This window comes from Solea senegalensis, linkage group LG17 (assembly GCF_019176455.1).
Source record: "Solea senegalensis isolate Sse05_10M linkage group LG17, IFAPA_SoseM_1, whole genome shotgun sequence".
Classification (NCBI taxonomy): domain Eukaryota; kingdom Metazoa; phylum Chordata; class Actinopteri; order Pleuronectiformes; family Soleidae; genus Solea; species Solea senegalensis.
Genome location: NC_058037.1, coordinates 17233329 through 17252990, shown reverse-complemented (window position 1 = coordinate 17252990; position 19662 = coordinate 17233329). Strand labels below are relative to the sequence as shown.

Sequence of the window (19662 nt, the reverse complement as noted above, 5' to 3'; positions counted from 1 at the left end):
ACTCCCTCCCTCCCTCCCTCCCTCCCTCCCTTCACTCCAGAACACCAGTACAATTACACAACTCCAGAAGAAACCAACTGTTTGTGCGATACAAACATGGAGGCAGTTCCAGTGGACATCAGCACAAAACATCCTTAATTAGCAATGATGCTGAAACACTGGACCAAACCAGGCGGGCTCCTTCATGCAGCTGGAGTTGAATTAATTAGGCTGGATGTTATCAGTCAGTGAGCCATTAGTGATGTTCCTTTTCTTGATGTGTATCTCCTGATGTCTCATCAGCCTCTCTCAGCATTTTACACACAGCCTTATCGACGCTGCCTCTACCTTGCCATCATTGGACCACCGGGCTGTTTTCGAGCTAGTCCTCGGAGCTGCACGTGTGCACATGGAATCTGTTTAACTCTATGTTTGTGTGTGGGCGCGAGAGCCAGTTGTCAGGGACGACGGTACTTACAGCTTTCGATCTCCAGGGTGCAGTTCTGCTCATCCAGAGGGTAGCGACGCAGGTCCATCATGCACGCTGCAGTGGTGGTGATTCTAGACACAGGGCGAGATGGAAAACACGGGGTATCATCATCAAAGATGGGGACCAAGCAGCCTGTCAACAGAAAACTTTTTTTTGTCTAAAAACTGCACGTAAACAAATCAGAAATATAAATTAACTAAGGATTTAGCTCCTACACGTACCGCTGAAAACAACAGGTCCCTATTCGTCAAATTGTACTTAATGATCAAAGTAGAACCTAAGCCAGAAAGTTGATTAAAAACAATTAATAAAATGATGGACCAGCAGCTATCTGCTCTGTCTATATATGTTCCTTATTTTAAGGATCTCAAATGAAACCCTTTATTTACCCACTCTCATGTTATACAGGGTATTTAAACTGTATATATATTTATATATGTATAACAACTCCCCTTAGCACTAGCCCACAGAACATTTGTTTTTTAATTGGCTGCATTTTGTAGATCACAATGCAAAACTGGAAAAAAATATTGAAATGACCGCAGAATCTCAGAATGCATATGCATCCATTCCATTACGATTTCCTTAGACCACATTAGTGCACACATATTCCATAATTTCCTGAAAGTAAAAGGCACATGCGTTCCAAGAATAATATATCATTGACATTAATATGAACAGAACACAATTAGTCTAATGTGCATGAGGGAACTAAGCTGATAAAAATAAGAGTTCGCAGAGACACAGAGCCACTGAGTGTGAGCCAGTCGTATCCGACAGGTTCACTCAGAGTAACGCACTTCCTGCTACACACGACGAGTTGACCAGAGCTGAGACAGGCTGGTACCCAGCCGTGCCAAAGCCCCGAGGCAAACTGAGAGAGACTGGACACACACACACACACACACACACACACACACACACTCTCTCTGACTGATATAAAACATGATAGCATCATGCAACCATTACCAATAATAGCAGCCTATGGGGAAAAACCCCAGAGTTTGGTCGTGACCTTGGGTCTTTCTATTGTCATCTCTGTTTACATCCATTTACTGCTTATAGTCCATCCTTTCATATAGGACAACAAAAATGACCTCTCAACAGACATTACAAGTAAATACATGGCACCTATCGCCTATTTTTTATGTCTTGATTCAAGTGGAAGAATTACGCCAATATGAATCACCTTATGTAGACAAAAGTGTATTTATTACAGTCATCGCTGTCCTGTAAAAACCAAACAAACAACAACATAGTGACAGGACTTGTGTATGTGGTCATTAATCAACAGGGGAGGTAAGAAAATGAATTCCAAAACATTCTGACATTAAAAAAATTGTGCTTTGTGCTCAGTGCAGGGACAGCATCTGCTCAAGCTGCTAAATATGTATCTGCCTGTCACAACCTGAGGGATAGAACTGTATATATCAGACACATGTACATGTAATGTATATGTGTGTGTGTACATCTATATACACATATCATTTTCAAATGTACTGTTCTATAAAAAAACCCAGAAAAAAATAGTAAAGCACATTATTTCTTGATTAAGAAGTCAAATTATAGTTTTTTATTTATTTACTTTATAACTGTTATTTGCCAAATAAATACACATTTTTGATATGTACTCTAAATGTAACATAATATTTGTAAGTGAAAAAATGTTTTAATCATAAAGTAATAGTGAATAACAACATTCAAACACATTCAAAATCCTCTATTATCATCAAATATGGATACAACACAAAGCTAAATCATACTATTGTACCTCTCTAAACTTATCATGAGGAGTGATTTGCCCTCAATAATCACGAGGAAACCTTTATTTCAAATCCTTCTACACAAGACTTGCAGGTCCAGGACCAATCTCTCCCCCTCTCTCTCCCCCTCTCTCTCTCTCTCTCCTTGGCTCTTATATAAGAGCCAGTTAGCCAGTTAGCAGGGCCGTGGTGCACTGTGGATCCACACAGGAGTCTTATTTCTGTCCTAGTTTACCTCTTTTATGGACCCAACTTACTGAGATGTTGTGCTCGCCAGAACTCATCACTCATTACTCACCATCACCATCCTCACCACTAAATCATCACGGTGGCGGAGGAAGCACAGGGGAAAAGTGGAAATGAGGCCAAAATTGCAGGGGTATAAATAACGACCTATTTATAGCCCACCTACATCATCAGCAGAGATCTCCAAGCTTTTTTGTCTGAGGCTCTGCATCACCGACTGAGACCCGAGACTGCATCCGCTGGCCTACCTAATACTGTATGTGTACACAAACAATTAATAAGGAGCAAGGAGGAGAACATGTGTGAGGATTTCTCTGCCCTTTTTTTTCCACCTTCCCTCTCTCCTCCTCATCTGCCGTAGACTTCTGCAGCAGCAGCAGCAGCAGCAGCATAGTGATCATGAAGGACAGGCTTGTGTTTGCTCTTCATGAGGGCCGATCCCGCTCTCATCCCAACCTGCCGGAGGAGAGGCCGCACTCACGTAGATTCAGCCACGCTACATTTGCTCTGTGTCAGAGCTAATAGGACACGCAGCTCTAAAAAAGACTGTTTGGGGTTTTTCTCCCATCATCCTGAGCATGTATCCTCATATTTCAGCCTAGGCTGTGTGTGTGTGTGTGTGTGCGTGTGTGTGTGTGTGTGTGTGTGTGTGTGTGCGTGTGTGTGTGTGTGTGTGTGTGTGTGTGTGTGTGTGTGTGTGTGTGTGGACCCCCCCCAAGGCAGCCTGTGCACCTTTATTCCAGATGACCTTGTTTGCGGACATAACAGACAGAATCTCATTTCGAGGGAGCTTCAGAGCAAAATGTTTTTGTTTTTTTTTTGCATGCAGGTTACAAATCTGTCCAGCCTCTAATTAAACTGACAAATTATTCCATTGGCAATGAAATTAAGTTTAGGACTTAAATCAAGATGGAGAAGCTCCCTCCATTTTGGATAGTGAGCGCATGTCGAGCGGAGAAAACATGGCACACAGGATTATCGTTCTGTGCTGGGGCACTGTTGCCAAATGTGACAGCAAAAAGCCCGCAATGGTTCAATGAAGAGGCTCCACTGTGTGCCAAAGCATGCCAAATCAAAGAGGTGTCTTGATTTCAAAACACTGGCACGTCCAAAAACAGGCCACACACTAAACCATCCTGCCTGACCAGCAGCTGAAGTCGATGCTGAGCCTGTATTGATGGTATTGACAGAGAGAGAGAGAAAAAAAAACGGGGGCCTTGTTTAAATCCCCTCTCCTCCTCGACTCAGCATCTTTTTCCTCCTGGCCGTGCGATACCATCTACTGAGCTGCACAGTGGAACATTCCTCGCCATGACAAAAAAAGGGACGTCAGTGTACAAGGCACACGGATATGTCCTCTCACGAAAAAGGAGTTACCATATTCAAAGAGAGAGGCAGAGAGGAAAGGTGGGGAGGGGGAGGGATAAGTGAGAATCCGAATAATTTATCCATTTTGAATGAAGCCTGACCTTCATTCTCTTTCTCTCTCCCGGGTTCCTCCTGTGAATTTTGAGTGACATGCACCAGGTGTCACACACTGAATGTCTTTGGGTTTTTTTCTCTCTTTCTGCTTAAAATGAAAAGCTAGTGTGTGTGTGTGTGTGTGTGTGTGTGTATTGGCTGAGCCTTTTCAGGGGCTGGGTAATTAGATCAGACTGTCGCTCCCCGAGAGTCAAAGCGAGCTCTAAAGTGACAGTTGGGAGCACTGTTGTAATTTTCTGCTCCTCCTGATAATTGAAGACCGTGAATTTGGCAGCACTAAATATTCAGGGAATAAGGAGTAAACAACAACAACACCCTCACCCTCCCTCTTCCACATGCGCCCCAAAAATAACACTCGCCCACATGCAAACTCCCACCCACAGACACCGCTCCTACACACACACACACACACATCTAATACCTCCTGCAAATGCAGCAACACAAATGTACTGGTGTTCCTTTGGTATGGTGTCGGCTATTTTCGGTTAGTCCTCGTTGTCCTTTCAGGCCAATAATGCGTTTATTCTCACCACTTACTGTCCATTGATTTGGTGAGACTATAACACTTCTCATATCATGGCTTGACACATTCACTGGTGCTGAGGTTTAAAAGTATCCAAACTTGAAGTAACACAACGCAAGAAAAGTGAGTTTGAACTTGTTTTGTAATGTCATTTACAAAAAATCAAAAAAAAATTTATAGCTGGAACAAAGTGTATTGTACAGAGCCCCAGACATGACATGGGGAAAATACTGATTTCTTCCCACGAAATAGGTATAATGTCCATCCATCCATCTTCTACCGCTTTATCCTCCCCATGAGGGTCTCAGCTGACAAAGGGGCGAAAGGCGGGGTACACCCTGGACAGATGACCAGTCCATCACAGGGTCACATGGTATACACAAACAACCATCCACTCTCACACTCACACCTACGGTCAATAACTACATTGACACTTAGAGAACATCTTTGTAACTCATTCCCAAGCCAAAATAAAACTCAATCACACTATCTCTGTCCATCCAAAAGCTTCAGCCCTCTTCGTTCGCTCTCCAGGTGATTCATGAGAATGTTATTCATATTATCTGTGTGCACGTTTTTTTTTTTTTTCCAGTGTCATGTCCGGGGCTCTTGTGATTACAACTGTATCCCAGTGAAAGAGGCTCAATATGCAACTTTACTCACATTCCACACAGTGCACTGAAAACTATCTTCCACGCCAGCTAATCCTTCGACTGGTGATAATGTCTACAAGTGAATTCACAGCAGTAACCACATGGCTTATGAGCGCAGCACCAGACGCTGACAGGACATGTGTGTGTTTTCACATGAATCCTGTTTTTTCCCCGCGTCTCCTCTTGCCCCGCCATCTCCTCCACTTCCACTAAAGCCCTGCTGTTGCAACCAGCCGGCCCGTCTCTACACGTATGTGTCAGCGTGCTCGCTGCACACAGGCATCTGGCCGGGGCTGACTCTGACAGCAGCTTGTGTCAGTTAGTGTTAGTACTTGCTAGCATCAAACAAAACCTGGACCAAACCCACAGACCAAATAATGGAGGAGCCGAGAGGCACTGGCCCTGACAAGGACAATGTATTTGAGGTAACAACCGCATCCCTTTGCTGCTCTCCTCTTCCAGCCTGCGTTGTTTTTTTTGTTGAAAAACCCCACACGTGTTGTACTTGAGTCAGACCATTAAAAATTACGTTTCTTGAGTGTTTAAACAAAATGAAGTGATGAATAATCTGGTGCAGTGCAGATACTTAAATTTTTTAAGCAGTCTTTGCACAAGCAGTACATTTGATTCTAGAGGGAGGATGACTGAATGCTGCAACAATTTTATTTTTCCAATTGGATTAGCAACAATAATCTCATTTTTGAAATACAGACACTAATCTGAGATCATTAGCATGCTCCCTCTCTCTCTCTCTCTCTCTCTCTCTCTGAGGACTTGCATTGACTTCCATTCATTTGGACAGCCTAACTCTAACCACAATTTAAATCTTAGTCCTAAACCTATTCCTCAGAAATGAGGTTCTGCCTCATTAGGACCAGTTTTTGGTCTCCATGAGGACTACTGGTGCTTACAAGGTCAGTGTTTATGACGGAAAATGCCTTTTAGAGGTGTCAGAATGTGAGGACCAGCCAAAGAGTCCTCACTTTTCCAAAAATGTCTTCACTTCCTTAGGTATATAAGTTTTTTGGTCCTCGCAAAGGCACTCATACAAGAACACACACACGCACAAAGAGGAGGTGACAGATCAGAGGAGGCAGCAGTACAGTGATGGATGGGCTGTGGTTGACTGTGCAGTCAAATACGTAGCACCAGTACCAATACAGATTCAGTGTTTGTATTGAACCACTACATTATTGATTATGAGCTATCAATTATGGATGACAGCCTCCTCAGAGACATCACAGTCCAACACCACAAAGACATGTCTTGTAGACGGGCTGAATCACGCTGCAGAATCATACTCGGTTTGGCTGTTTGCATCAATCTGCTTCATTATTGATCACAGACAAAATCAATTATTGACACTAAAGGCCACGAGGAGAGACACAGGAGGCTTAAATATGGAGTCGTGTACCTTCTGTACACGGCTGTTACAAATAACTCGCTTCAGCTGTGAGCATTTAGAGATGATATGGTTTTTTTGTTAGCCTGTAGTAATATTGTAACAATTGTACATACTTTTCTGTTTGATACTGTTTTATACTGAAGCTACAAATCAAAGAACTGAACAAAACAGAACACAATAAAGTGAAATGAGTAGTATTAGATTTGAGATTTCCCTTCTAAGCATGTGGAGAATCTAGGTAATATGAAAACACAGAAGTCTTCTTTCTTGAATCATGTGTGACTCGTTTGACATTGCAGTGCAACATGGCGGACAGCGTGTAGAATATGCAGGACTCTCTCTCTGGAGAAAACATCGTTTTCTGGTGATTAATTATATATATTTCCATTTCTGCCACTAGATCCCTCTAAACTATTAGACACAGTGGTCCTTCATATTACCTTAGCTGTGGATCACAATCAATATCTGTTCATACTTAAAAAAACATAACCATATGACCATTCACATACAGTGAGCATACAAGATGTTGGTCTTCAAAGGTGACGTTGTTGGGTTTTTTCGTGGGGCAAGACTAATTAGGGAAAGGCACGTTGTGACGCAAGAAAGACCCAAAGAGTGAACAGCTAATGATGGTAATTTCAGGTTCATTTAGTTAAACATACAGCCATGGTTCTCAAACTGTGGAACGTGTACCAACAGTGGTACGCAAGCTTCCTCTGGTGGTTACTTGGTGGAAAATCAGAAATACTGTTCGTCTGTACCATGTGAATTTTGACCAGAGTGCGTATTCAGTAATAATAATTAGAGTCACCTTATCTCTCGCTCCATCTCAATCTAATTTCACTATACCGGTGTCTGAAGTGAGGTAGAGGAGGATGACGGGAGAGCAAATGATCTTATTGGGAATAAATCTGCCTCCTGTGAAAAGTCTGTAGCTGACTTTGCTCAGTCTATTTACGCCACTGTATTTTTAAAGTTGGAGATAATGGTGGTACTTTGAGAGCGCAATCATTTCTCAGGTGGACATAGAGTAAAATATGGTGAATTCAAATGGCATTTCTTTAATTGCTTCATTGAAATTATGATGTAAACATTAATAAATAGATGTATAATGAGTAAAAATAAATGGAGCAAGTATCTGTTTAGAGCTAAAGTTTACTATTTACATCAGGTCAGTGAATGCAACAAACAAGCCGGCGGATGCTTATCCTTTTCCATCAGCAGATCATGGCATTTACATCACGTCGGCCACAGCAGAACTCTGCTGACACGCGGATGCTTAAAGTATGACCCAGGCCAAATGCTCCATCCCAACCTCTTAACCTCATTCTCAACATGCATGCTGTCGCAGCTAACACAGGAAGCTTAGTAGCCACGTTCCAGAAGCTAACTTGAGCTTAAAGTCGCCGCACGAGAGGCTCATGCATTGAAACGATCACATTTCCTGATCAATAACATGATTAATTCATTCATTGTGGCACCATAGAAAGGGCACATGTAAAAGGCTTACCTGAGTCCATAAAGCACTGTGCCGTCAGGGTGGAGACGGATCATTCTGTTCTTCACTGTGACGCCATGGACGAAGGACTTCTTGTCATTGAGGAAGTAGGTGTCAGGGACCCACAGTTGATCAGCCACTCTGTTATCCAGGGTCAGGTTGTAGGCGATCTCAGAGTAGGAAAGACGCTTGTCCCGCCACGCTTGTTGAAAGTACATTGTCAAGGTGTAGTCCTGGAGGACAGAGAAGGGAAGTCCATTTAGGGAAGACTCATACTAGAAATCAGTGCTGGCAGTGTTTTCAGGGTGCAGTGTGTCACATTTAGGAGGGTTTATTTGCAGAAATGTAATATACTGTCCTACACATGGGCAATTTGCAACACAAATCATAATCCAACGAAGAAGAAAGCTTCTTCATTTACTTGTGGGAGCAGAAGAGTCCTCTGATTGTTGCACCCTGCAGTGTCACCATGCGATTTCACTAATCCACACGAACTCTTACACACTGGACCTTTACAGCCATTAAACAACTCAACATACACGATGTGACAACAATCTACTGACTTCATCTCCTCGAGAACAGAATGCATGTTTTATTTCCACTTTCGCCACAGCTCAGATGTCACGTCATTCTGCGTGAACATGGACTCCATGGACGTGTGAGAACATGCTGTTTGGACTCAGCAGAGTGAGGTCAGTGTAAAGGTCTCTTGTGGTGTGAAAGGCCACGGCCTACACTGGAGCCCATGATGGCTGAGGTTGGGGGGTTAATATCCCACTTTCCTCACTTAATTTTAAGACCATGACCAGAGGGGGACTTTCTCAGCTGGGTGACTGTTGTCTCAAGATAAAAATATCTGTTTTATAGAGACAATACAGACTATAATGCTCAGAGCTAGTCGATCGCTGCAGCTGGGGCTTCCTCACTTTTATTCTGCGCCATAACCAGCCATGAGTTGTGAGAATAAGCAGAGTGTTCCAGATTAAAAACTGCATTTTCAGTGTAGCATTTGCATTTACACATATTCCAGCACCTCCTCCTCCTCCTCCTCCTCCCTCCCTCTTTCTGTCTCCATGTCTGTTTTCTCACTTTGAATAACGATGATTTACTCCCACACAGCCACAGTAAAACACAGCACCACGGTTCAATCTGCTCTGTTACAGTATGTTGCAGTGTAATCAATGAGTGAGGAAACAAATCTAAAAAATACCCTCCATGAAACAAGGCCCTTGAGCTTTTACTCTAAGCAGCCACTGAGATTACTTATCACGGTGCTTGTATGTTTCCGAGCCCGTTCGCTCACATTTGCATGACGCTGGCGAGCAATCACCGACTCTCACTCCCAAACTCTCACCATTCACTCCAAGCAGTGAGCACAACAGGAACACTGTGTAAAAAAGGGCGTCTAAAAATACACGAGCTGCTGCCATGTTGATTTTTTTCAGGTGGGAAAAGTCAAGCGAGGACGACTGCGTCCTTACAAGAGTTCCCACTGCAACGTCCTCTCACTTGCTCCCTCTCTGTCTCATTATCAGCCTGTCAATCAGAGCTCTCTATCACCTTTAGGATCGTTAGCCGCTGCCCGCAGGCTTGTTGTGTATAACCTCCCCCGAGGCAGCATCTCGTGCAATACGTCCCCTTCGTTAGTGCCATCCTTCACCATATTGATGAAGGAGCACCGAGATACAGCAACGCTAAAGAAAATTAGATTAAACAAAGCTTTGGCATCATTGTTTTAAAGTGGAATGCGTTGATCAGATATGTCAAAATTGCTGTCTGCGCTCAAAACGTAAAGCTGCAGTGTGTAACTCCTGTTGTAACTGCTAGCCCCACCCTCTCCCTCTTTCTCAGAGGAGAACAAACAGAGCAGTGAATCAAATACACTAAAAGTATTTTTCTTCTAAGCATTTACGCTCTAAAAAAGTAAGTAGTAAGTAGCTGAGCTTCTGCAGTGAGTGACAGAGACGCGGCTGAGGGGGAGGCACGTCCTTCCCTGCTGCAGCTGTGAGACACAAAGACACAGTTCTAGCACTACTCGGCTCTACTCGACTCGGTTCGGTATCAGGCACGTTGTTTTCCATTGCTGTAGTACCTCCTCATCATAGCACGGCTGCATGAAACTGCCGCGAAGTTGTTTTATACACGACACCAAAATGCTTTGTCTGGTTCGGTTTGGTTACATCAATTGCGATGGTAAGTTGGTAAGATTCATTTAGTTAAACATAGAGCCATGGTTCTCAAACTGTGGTACGTGAGCTTCCTCTGGTGGGAGGAAAATCAGAAATACTGTTTTACTGCATATACCAGGGTACGAAGCTGCCGTGGCGCGACACAAACACACAAACTAGTGACGAGCAAAGCGCTTCTTTTCGGTGTAACTGAATCACTGGAATCAGCAGATCATTAAAAAGATTAGTACTTCCTGCATGACCGGAGCAGAACTGAACTGAAATACTGTCGCTAAATACACCAGACTACTCTCTTAAATATTGAGATTTTAGAAATGTCCTTGCTAAATGTTGGAGATTAACGCATATGTTCAGGATTTTTAAGTATTTTTAACTAATCTAGTTCAGCATTGTTCGCTTTGATTCCTGTGTCGGACATTGCGCTCATGACTCTTCCAGTGACAACATTCTCTGACCAATCAGTGGCCAGCAGTCTGTCACATTTTAATATTGGCTCAGCTCACTTGGATGTTCGCCAGAGCAGGTACAAAGAAATAATAATCCAGTAAGAAATACGCTAAATATCGCCAAAAATAAATGAGAGGCGAGTCGTTCTAGAACTCTGTCAGTCGCAGGAATGTTCACAGACACTAAAACAAAACATGGCTATTCTGTGAAACACAGAGGCAGTTGTGTGAAGCTTAAAAGGCTTAACCAGTATTGTGTGAACTTGTTTTACAAGTTGCACCCTTTAAAAGTTGCACACTACAGCTTTAAAGGCCTGGGGCGAGAATTCTGTGACATCAAGACAAAACGTTATCGGATGTGATTTTTCCCCATTAGGTCCACAAATTTGCTTTCTGGGAAACAATTGCATATACTATATGTAACTCTGATTCTTGGAAATATATTTGTGCATTGCCAAAGGTGTATAGCAATGACGTGGAGTTCCACATAAAAAGAACAAATGATTACAATACGTAAGATCTGGCAACCCTGATATTGTTGATGATATTGTTTCTATTGCTTCTTTTTCCACTTGTATTATTATTCTCCTTTATAAATACTTTTTAAATGACTATGTCTAGTCCTGGTAACATCTGCAGACACTGACTGTAGAACATCTGCATCTCTGGCTGACAGCTCACCGGAAACAGTCGCGCTGGCTTATTGAAAACCAGGAAGTGACCGTGCACATAGATTCACAGCAGACAAGCAACGCAATAGCAAGACCTTGAAAACTGGGGCAGCTTGATGGAATTCAGCCATCAACCACTTTATTATTTACACCTGTGCTCTTTGGAAAGAGCTTGGATTCAAGGCTCCTGCTCTCATCCCTGTGTGTGCCCGTGTTTATGGGTTTAACAATATAGAGAACATCTGGAAACTGCACACTGCCTCCTGGCTGCACTGTAAAGTGGAAGCATAATTACAGCCTCACAGATGGCGCTGTTTACCTCCACTTGGACATCACTTGGAGCTTAGAGAGGGACGCGCAATACGATTGCCTCCAGTAGTTGTCCTTCAAAAACAACAAAACACGTGACGCAGGCTACTGAACACGGAAAGGCAATCAGGAGAAAGAATTATGTGCATTTTTGTCGGTACATCAGTGCATTTCTTATGCATGTTACAGATAAAGCAAAATGCACTGCAATACTTTCTTTTCTGGGCTATAATCTAAAGGAACAATTCAATTTAAAGATTCATAGAATACACACAACCATAAAGAGCTTCTGTGTTTCGATCAATGGTGTAAAATTACAGAACAAGCTAAATGTGGAATTAAAACAAAGCCTAAAAAGCCTAAACCCGAAAAATAAATGTATTATACTGCATGTAAACTTAGGTATAAGTGTGTGTATATAATTGCGAGGTGTGGCTACTGAGCTGTGAATAGTCCTCTACATGTGTAGTTTGTTAATATATGATAATATTTTATCATATATTAGCTGTGAATATCCTTCTACACTTCTGATTTGTATATAATATAATATATCATAATATCATATAATATAGATAGTGGTAGAGTTGAATGTCTTCCTGTTGTATGCATTACCTTTAATTTAATTAATAAATAATTTCCTCAACTGGACTAAAAATAACTGCTGAGTTTCCAGTGTTGTGTGCTAAGAGCTTCATCTCGTCCTCCATCTAGTCAGTCTCTAAAGGCGACCTTCACTCTCCTTGTCAGCACCTCCCAGAAACTCCATTAACATCACACAGACACTGAGCTACTGAGCATCAGTGAGGGAGACATCTTGTGGCGAGTACCAACATTGAAAAAAAAGAAGAAGAAGAAGGAAATAGCAGAGAATAAACAAATGCAGCGAGGACACAAACAGGGATTATAAACGTAAGAAAGATTGGGGCTGGTTGTACGTAGTGACAGAATCTGTTTGTGGGATAACAAAAGCCCTGGTTAGGAATCTGACAAACGAGTGACGAGGAAAGTGTTTGTGTTTCCCTGAGAGAAGTGACACGCTACAGTCAGTACAAGACCTCCATTACAACTACACCAGCCATCACAAGCTACACGGGAGGACAACACGTCGCTCCGCCGATCGCCAAGAAAGTCATCTTTAAGAGGTGGAAATCTAAAAAAAAACAATAGTACTTAATATGCCCAACTCTCTTATTTAATACATTTCAATAGAACGAAAAACTGCTCTTTAAAAAACCACAATATATCAGTCTTTAATCAAACCTGGAGTATTTTCTCATCCCATCTAAACCCTTAACCATCCAAGCACCACAATACACTGAACCACAAAACACAGGCATTTGATTTCTGCAGATAACTAACTAAATAATATATATTCTTTGTATTAATTTATTTATTTATCTTCTTTTGTATGGACCCAAAACGTCAAAACTTAGAAACATCTTCCCAGTTCTCCCTCATCTGCTCATCTGCTTATCTCCCTATTCATTATTCATTATTGTTGTTGTTGATATGATAATTATTATTATATAATACTGTGTATATTCCTCTGTTTGTAAATGACTCTGTGGTAAACAAATCCTAATAGACAGAATTTTATAGCAGCTGCATTTTTCATTTTTTTTTGTTTTTATTTACAGGACATGTAATAAATACATGCAGGGATGGAATATTTCTTTTTTTGTGTGGTGTCAATGGTCATTTCTTTATTTCGTCACCTTTGGCAAAGACAATAAAAGTGTGACAATATGCAGACTTCTAGCATATTGCTTACACTCTGAACTGCTGTGTCCTGCTGCAGAGCGTTTCAGCTGATGCAGGGAAGAAGAATCTGCTGATCAGGACAACATCTCCTGTGCTACAAAGAAGATAATTCAACATTTGGGAGCTCAACTGGACACACTGCAGACTCTTGTGCCCTCGTTTTCCATCTACGAGCAGCAGGGGACGTCACAGAACATCAACTGGTCAAGCTGAATTTACTCACTGTACTTGGTTAAATACGGGTTTTAGATTAAATCCGAGGGACCAAGTTAGTGCATTCTGAATGAGTTCCTGGCAAACACACATCCTCGGGGGAAGTCACAGTTTGACTCTGTTTCAAATGGGTCATTTTTCAGCTACTTAGCTTCAGTCAGGAAAGTGCTTGACAGAATCATTAAGGAAACCATCATCACATTAAAGGCCTTTAATGGATCGTACTTCCCTCTGTAAGACACACACTTTTTTAATGAAAGAATACGGCTAACACTTCAGCCGGACTTCACCGTTGACTCTGCCCGGCCAAGTGTTAATAATAAACACACACACACACACACACAAAACAAACCAGCAAAGCAAACTTAAGTATTAACTTTTATGATTGTTATGTTTAAAGTACTGGCAGAACTCCATTTTTGCAACGTACTATTAGATTTACAAATGAATCCAATAAATTATTTAGCATAATTTGACCATGTCCACCATATTAAACAGTTTTAAAGAGTCATCACATTCAGTCACTGACAGAGTTTCATCTACAAATTAAAGGCTCCATGGACTGAATATTATGCATAAGGACAAAGCATGCACATAAGAAATCTGCAGGATTATGAGTTGTTCTTGTGCCGTAATTACGCTGCTGACCCTATTAATCTGTTACTGTGTGCACTGTGTCCACTCAGCATCTCTAATGACACTGTTCTCGACAACCTGCATTCTCGGTTTTAGGCTTTTTTTGGAAAGCTCAGCAGAGCAGGCAGAAACAGAGCGGCGGTGGAGGAAAGTGTACTAAATGTAAAAAAAAAAAAGAACGGCACATGGTTTAAATGTTAACAAATGGGATTTTTGACAATCCACAGAGGAGGATTCTGTGATTCTGAAACCATTAAACGTGTATTATTTGTAATGTTTGTGTGTCATGTCTACAAATGGAGCATGTTTAGGATGGGCACAAAAACAATAAATAAAAGTGTCTTAATTAATTTAAATTACTGTTACTTGTCCCAGCTATCACTTCGGACATCTATGCCTGTGTGAATGGGTATGACAGATGTACGGCGCTGCATGAAAGTGTGAGTGAATGGGTGAATGACAAAAGCGTTGTGTACAGCAGCTTTGAGTGTCCAGCAAGACTAGAAAAGCACTCTACAAATACAGACCATTTATCATTAATATAAGGTAAAATATGAACAAAGCCAAAAACATTACAAAAACTGGTGAATCTCCAAAGACGTAATAAGAGATAAAATCCTTGGGGGGAAAAGTCCTTGGAAAAGATGCCTTATTTGCTTTTTCCTTGACTTTCCTAGATCCACAAAAAAAAAAGAAGAAAAAAAAAAGGAGGCTGCGTCGTCATGGCAACACTGAGTAAAAATAACACAAGCTTATTTTCCACAAGCTGAAAATAAAATGGAACAGGATCAGTTTGGACAAACAAGATCAAAATGGTTGCTAATTCACAGACACGAGAAGCTGCGTCTCGTTCGCGTGGACGTCCTGTAACGCCAGCGACGCCTTCCCTCTGGTCATCAGCTCCTTCTTATCTGATGACCACATCCCGTTCCTCGTATACAGAAACCAGTGCTTGTCAGGATAATGATCGTAATAAAGGGAACACTCACGCCCCACTAATTCTTCCATCCCAGAAGCCACCACAGCTGGTTTGTTTAAATCTTTTAATTCACAGCCAGCTAATTAACATTCAGAGAGCAGTATTATAGTACAGGCAGTGACTCTTAACAACCGCCAACCTCAGGTATTTCACATGTAATTAACGAGCGGGATGAAGAAAAGACGAGGAGTGAAAATATTAATTTACCTCCCTCCTTATTCCAGCCACATAGTGCATAATATACATGGACGGGATGCTGCGGTGTTTTTATGCAGCACCGATGCATTGCTGAGACAACAGAGTCCACTTGTATTTAATCAGCTGCACTGACCGAGTGCAGAGCCTTTTTTATTTTAACACTCCCAAACCGGGGTTCAGTTCCTCGAGCTGTGATTTCAGCAAAAAAAACAAAAAAACAAACAGCATTATGCAACTGCAATTTCAGCCGCTGTAAGAATGGAGTGACGAGCGACGGAGCAGGTTGTCAGCTCTCACAGACAGACAGACAGACAGACACACGGAGGAGGAGGTGAGGGTGTCTCTTGACCATAATATCATCACATCTGTGCCATATTCTGCTCTAACCTCAGTGAGTCAGCAGAGCCCACCCAGTGAGGACACGCGGTGACACCTCGGACTCAGAGGACGCTTCCTTCTCAAAATAGCACGTGTGATGTCCTGCGGACAAGGCTGCTAACCGCCAGTGCCGACTGACCTGCACATCTCTGTTGCCCTACAACATGGCTGACCTTTGGGGCCTCGACAGGCCACAGTTGCGGACTCCGCGGTGGCACAAGCACATGTGAAGCAGCCTCGTACGTGTCGCACAGACTGTGAAGCAGCAGATCTACAAATCCTGCCACGTGCTCAAACACCGTCATGTCCATCACATCGTCTTTAATTAGAGAAGTGAACAACTGTCTAACCCACTCAGGACTGTGGTGACAGACCTGCGCGCACACACACACACACACACACACACACACACACACGCACACACACACACGCACACACACACAGCCAGCCAGCCAGTTCCTCCATTTTCCCTCAGGTTCAAATCCCAGATGTTATCATGGACCTGGATCCCATATCACATGGACCTGGATCCTTTTACTTGACTGAAACTCTGTGACCACAAAAGGTTTTAAACATGTTTAATATGATTTCTCTCTTTGTTCTGCATTAACTGACACAGCAGTACTGAATGTTCAAAATTCTTTTTTGAGCACATTTTCTGATATTAAAGCAAAAACCTTTGGGAGTTTTCTACCGTGTCATCGTGGGATCTGGGAACTTCCCTGGAGCACTTATCCTTACTATATGAAGTGGTACCAAAAGATTAATAGAGTAATGGAGAAAATATAATATAGCTGTGGCTGTAGACTGGAGAGTCATAACGTTTGCTGTAGAGACTTCAGCGAGGCACCAGCCAGCCATTACAAGCTCAAGCTGTGCAGCTAAATATTGTTCCAACCCTCAGATGATTCTCACGCCATGTGTCATGGACATGCAAAGCTTCCTATCACAAAGGGTTGAAGACAAATGTGTTTACAACGATCCTGTAAAATACAATATTTAGTGGAAATATGAGGCTATAAATCCTGGTCGACACAGCTGTGTCTGCAGTAACTCTTCCTCAGCTTCCACCAGGATGCAGACATCATTAAAGGAGATAGTGGAGCTGATCACAGTGACCTTCACCATCCCACTCTTTATCAGTTTCATCCTCACCTCTCCTCTTGTTCTTGTTGTTCTCAGCACTTTTATCTTAAAAGTGGCCGCCTCCAAAGAGACAGATCAAAGCGGCCCGGCTCTGAGCGCAGGTCAGCAGCACCGTCCCCGTGAACACGGTGCACGGTGATATTATTGATCCCTGTCACATCAATCTCATCCGCGGCGGTTATCCATAACGTACCAAAGAGGGACGGACACGAGGAAGAAAAGGAGGAGGAGATTCTGATCTGTTCTGCAAGTAGCGGGGGGGATTTTTCTCAAGCTAATGACAATGTGTGGAGCACAAGTCCACTGAGGTCTTAGTATGTCTCCTCTCTCTCTCTCTGTTCAACTTTTCATCTAAATGTGTCCGTGGTGTCAGAGGGATGCCTGTGCAGATCCGGCAGGATGAGCTTTTCTGAGAAACGAGCGAGATGAATGCTCTCATAGCCACAGGGAGTTGCATGACGTCAGTTGCCATTCAGAGTTGTGTTTTCATACACACACACACACACACACACACACACGTATGAAGCAGTGTTTTTTTCCAGATGAATGCTTCCATAGATGCCTAGTTCTTGAGTGAGATAACCCTTTGAAGCAAGGCAGAGGTGGATTACATGGCTGCTGAGCACTAGAGTCACAGCCAGGGAATCCAGTCAAAGTGGTGGGAGAGGAGAGGAGAGGAGAGGAGAGGGGAGGAGAGGAGAGGAGAAGTTTCTATTTGAAATTGAACCCTAAAGCACTTCCATTCTGTCTGCATTGACCACTTGGGAAGAGTCCACACAATACTTAATATCAGTATCTGTCCAGTACTGGTCAGTATCACTGGATTGGATATTGGAAAAAGAAAAAAATGAATGGCAAGTTATAGTTTTATAATAAATCCATCAACACAAATCCATCCTAATATCAGCTAAGTTGTTTAAATGAGGTAAACAAAATAAAAACTGGATGTAGTCCTCTCCAGTTTACTGGTTGAGGCCAATGAGGAATACAGAATATAGTGAATAGCCACCAGGGGGCGACTGCTGTTTAAAAAAAAACAAAAAAAAAACTGCTTGAATGGAAGTCTATGGGAAAATGACTTCTCACTTGATTTCTAACAGTAAACATTTTCCCAATGAATTAAAGTGTCTCAGTCGCTAGTTTCAGCTCTTTTCAGAAGGATTTGATGTCACATTTGTAAATTCTGTTCCTATTCAGAGGAAAATAGAAAATAACGATATAAGTGGACACAAAACAAGTGAGTCCCGTCAAAGAGGGACACTGATTATTCACGCCTGATCCAAAACAAACTCATATAAAGTGCTGTGTTTATAATCTGCTTCAGAATGACCAGTCAAAATCTGACATGCAACATTTACTAGACGTGGACTTAAAATCGGCTCCGTTAATAATAGAAAACACGTATCCTTCCATTCCTAGTGGCAAACTTGTATCCCATGCTCTTATATAACATGTCTATTATGTTGCCCCTTGAAGAGGCTGCTTTGTCAATTATCTTTGCCCCCAAACTGATTTCTCAACATCCCATAATCCGAAAACATGAAACAGCATGGATGGCTTATTTACTGCAGCAGAAGGTAGTTCTGTTTTTTTAAATAGGTGGTGCTCTTGAATGGGGCTGCTGAACTTCAAAACCTGAGTGACCACACATTTATCATTAACAAACCGCTTACGTCATCTGACAGAGTGTGTGTGTGTGTGAGGGGGTCATTTACGTGATTATGTGATTGGTCGAGGATTTAAAAGGTGAAAAGAGACCGCCTGATGCCAATTTGCAGGAGAAGAGCTATTTTTTTATTATTATTATTATTATTCATATTATTATTATTGTGTAAGTTACTGCATTGAGAGGTGTGTGTGTGTGTGGGGGGGGGACGTGTCAACAAAGAGTCAGCACGAAAGATGGATAGAAGGAGAGCACACACACACACACACACACACACACACGGTGTGCAGCTCTCGGCTGTGCGTCCGAGTGCGCCAGTGAGAGTGTGTTTTGAATTCAAATGCAGCATCCAGAGCTGCAAATGCGGCGACTGAGAGGAGGATGGCGATGATGCGTTTTGCGAGCGAAAGCCTTCAATTTAATATTATCATTTTCACTCCGTTTACAGCGGATAGGTTCATATGACGGGATGCCTCGAGCCTGACTCGGGTTATCCCGGCTCTGTCACACACATTTTGCCCCGTGATAAGTAGCGCACTTTGCCTGCCTACACACACCCGCACCACCCCCCTCCTCCTCCGTATTCCAGCCGTGCCACTGGCACATTACGCGGGATAATGATTATGAAGATGAACCTACCATATTGACTTCAGAGACCATGTCTATGCTGGCAATGTCAATATTCATCCCCACAGCCACCGGCGCACCTGTGAAGGAGAGGAGGCGTTAAAACAACACGTATGAATTATTCTCCCCATCATGTAAAAAATGGAACAGATTCGTGACGCGCACACATGCAGGATCCTCTCCACCTACAGGACACTTGTGCATCATCACCAGCCTGTGCAGAAATCTTCATGTCTTACACGCAGATGAGCCTAAATCATCTTTGTGTGTGTGTGTGTGTGGAATTATGGCCACTTAGGAGAAGGATCGGTCACGTTCTCATCTCCCCATCAAATGAAACATGCACACTAGTCCTCATCACAGCCTAATTGGAGAGGCCCGTTTAGCTGTGATGGGATGATTTA

The 19662-nt window shown here is 42.5% G+C and overlaps 1 protein-coding gene across 2 annotated transcripts in view; it reads right to left on the bottom strand.

Annotated features, from left to right (window-relative positions):
* The window catches only part of gabrb2a (gamma-aminobutyric acid type A receptor subunit beta2a), a 30154-nt gene that overhangs the window by 9894 nt on the left and 598 nt on the right, over window positions 1–19662 (bottom strand). For both annotated transcript variants that reach the window (XM_044048517.1, XM_044048516.1), the window contains exons 3-5: window positions 19271–19338; window positions 8052–8272; window positions 458–540 (exon numbers count right to left, since the gene is read on the bottom strand). In XM_044048517.1, coding sequence (XP_043904452.1) covers window positions 458–540; window positions 8052–8272; window positions 19271–19338 — 372 coding nt within the window. The remainder of the gene's footprint in view (window positions 1–457; window positions 541–8051; window positions 8273–19270; window positions 19339–19662) is intronic.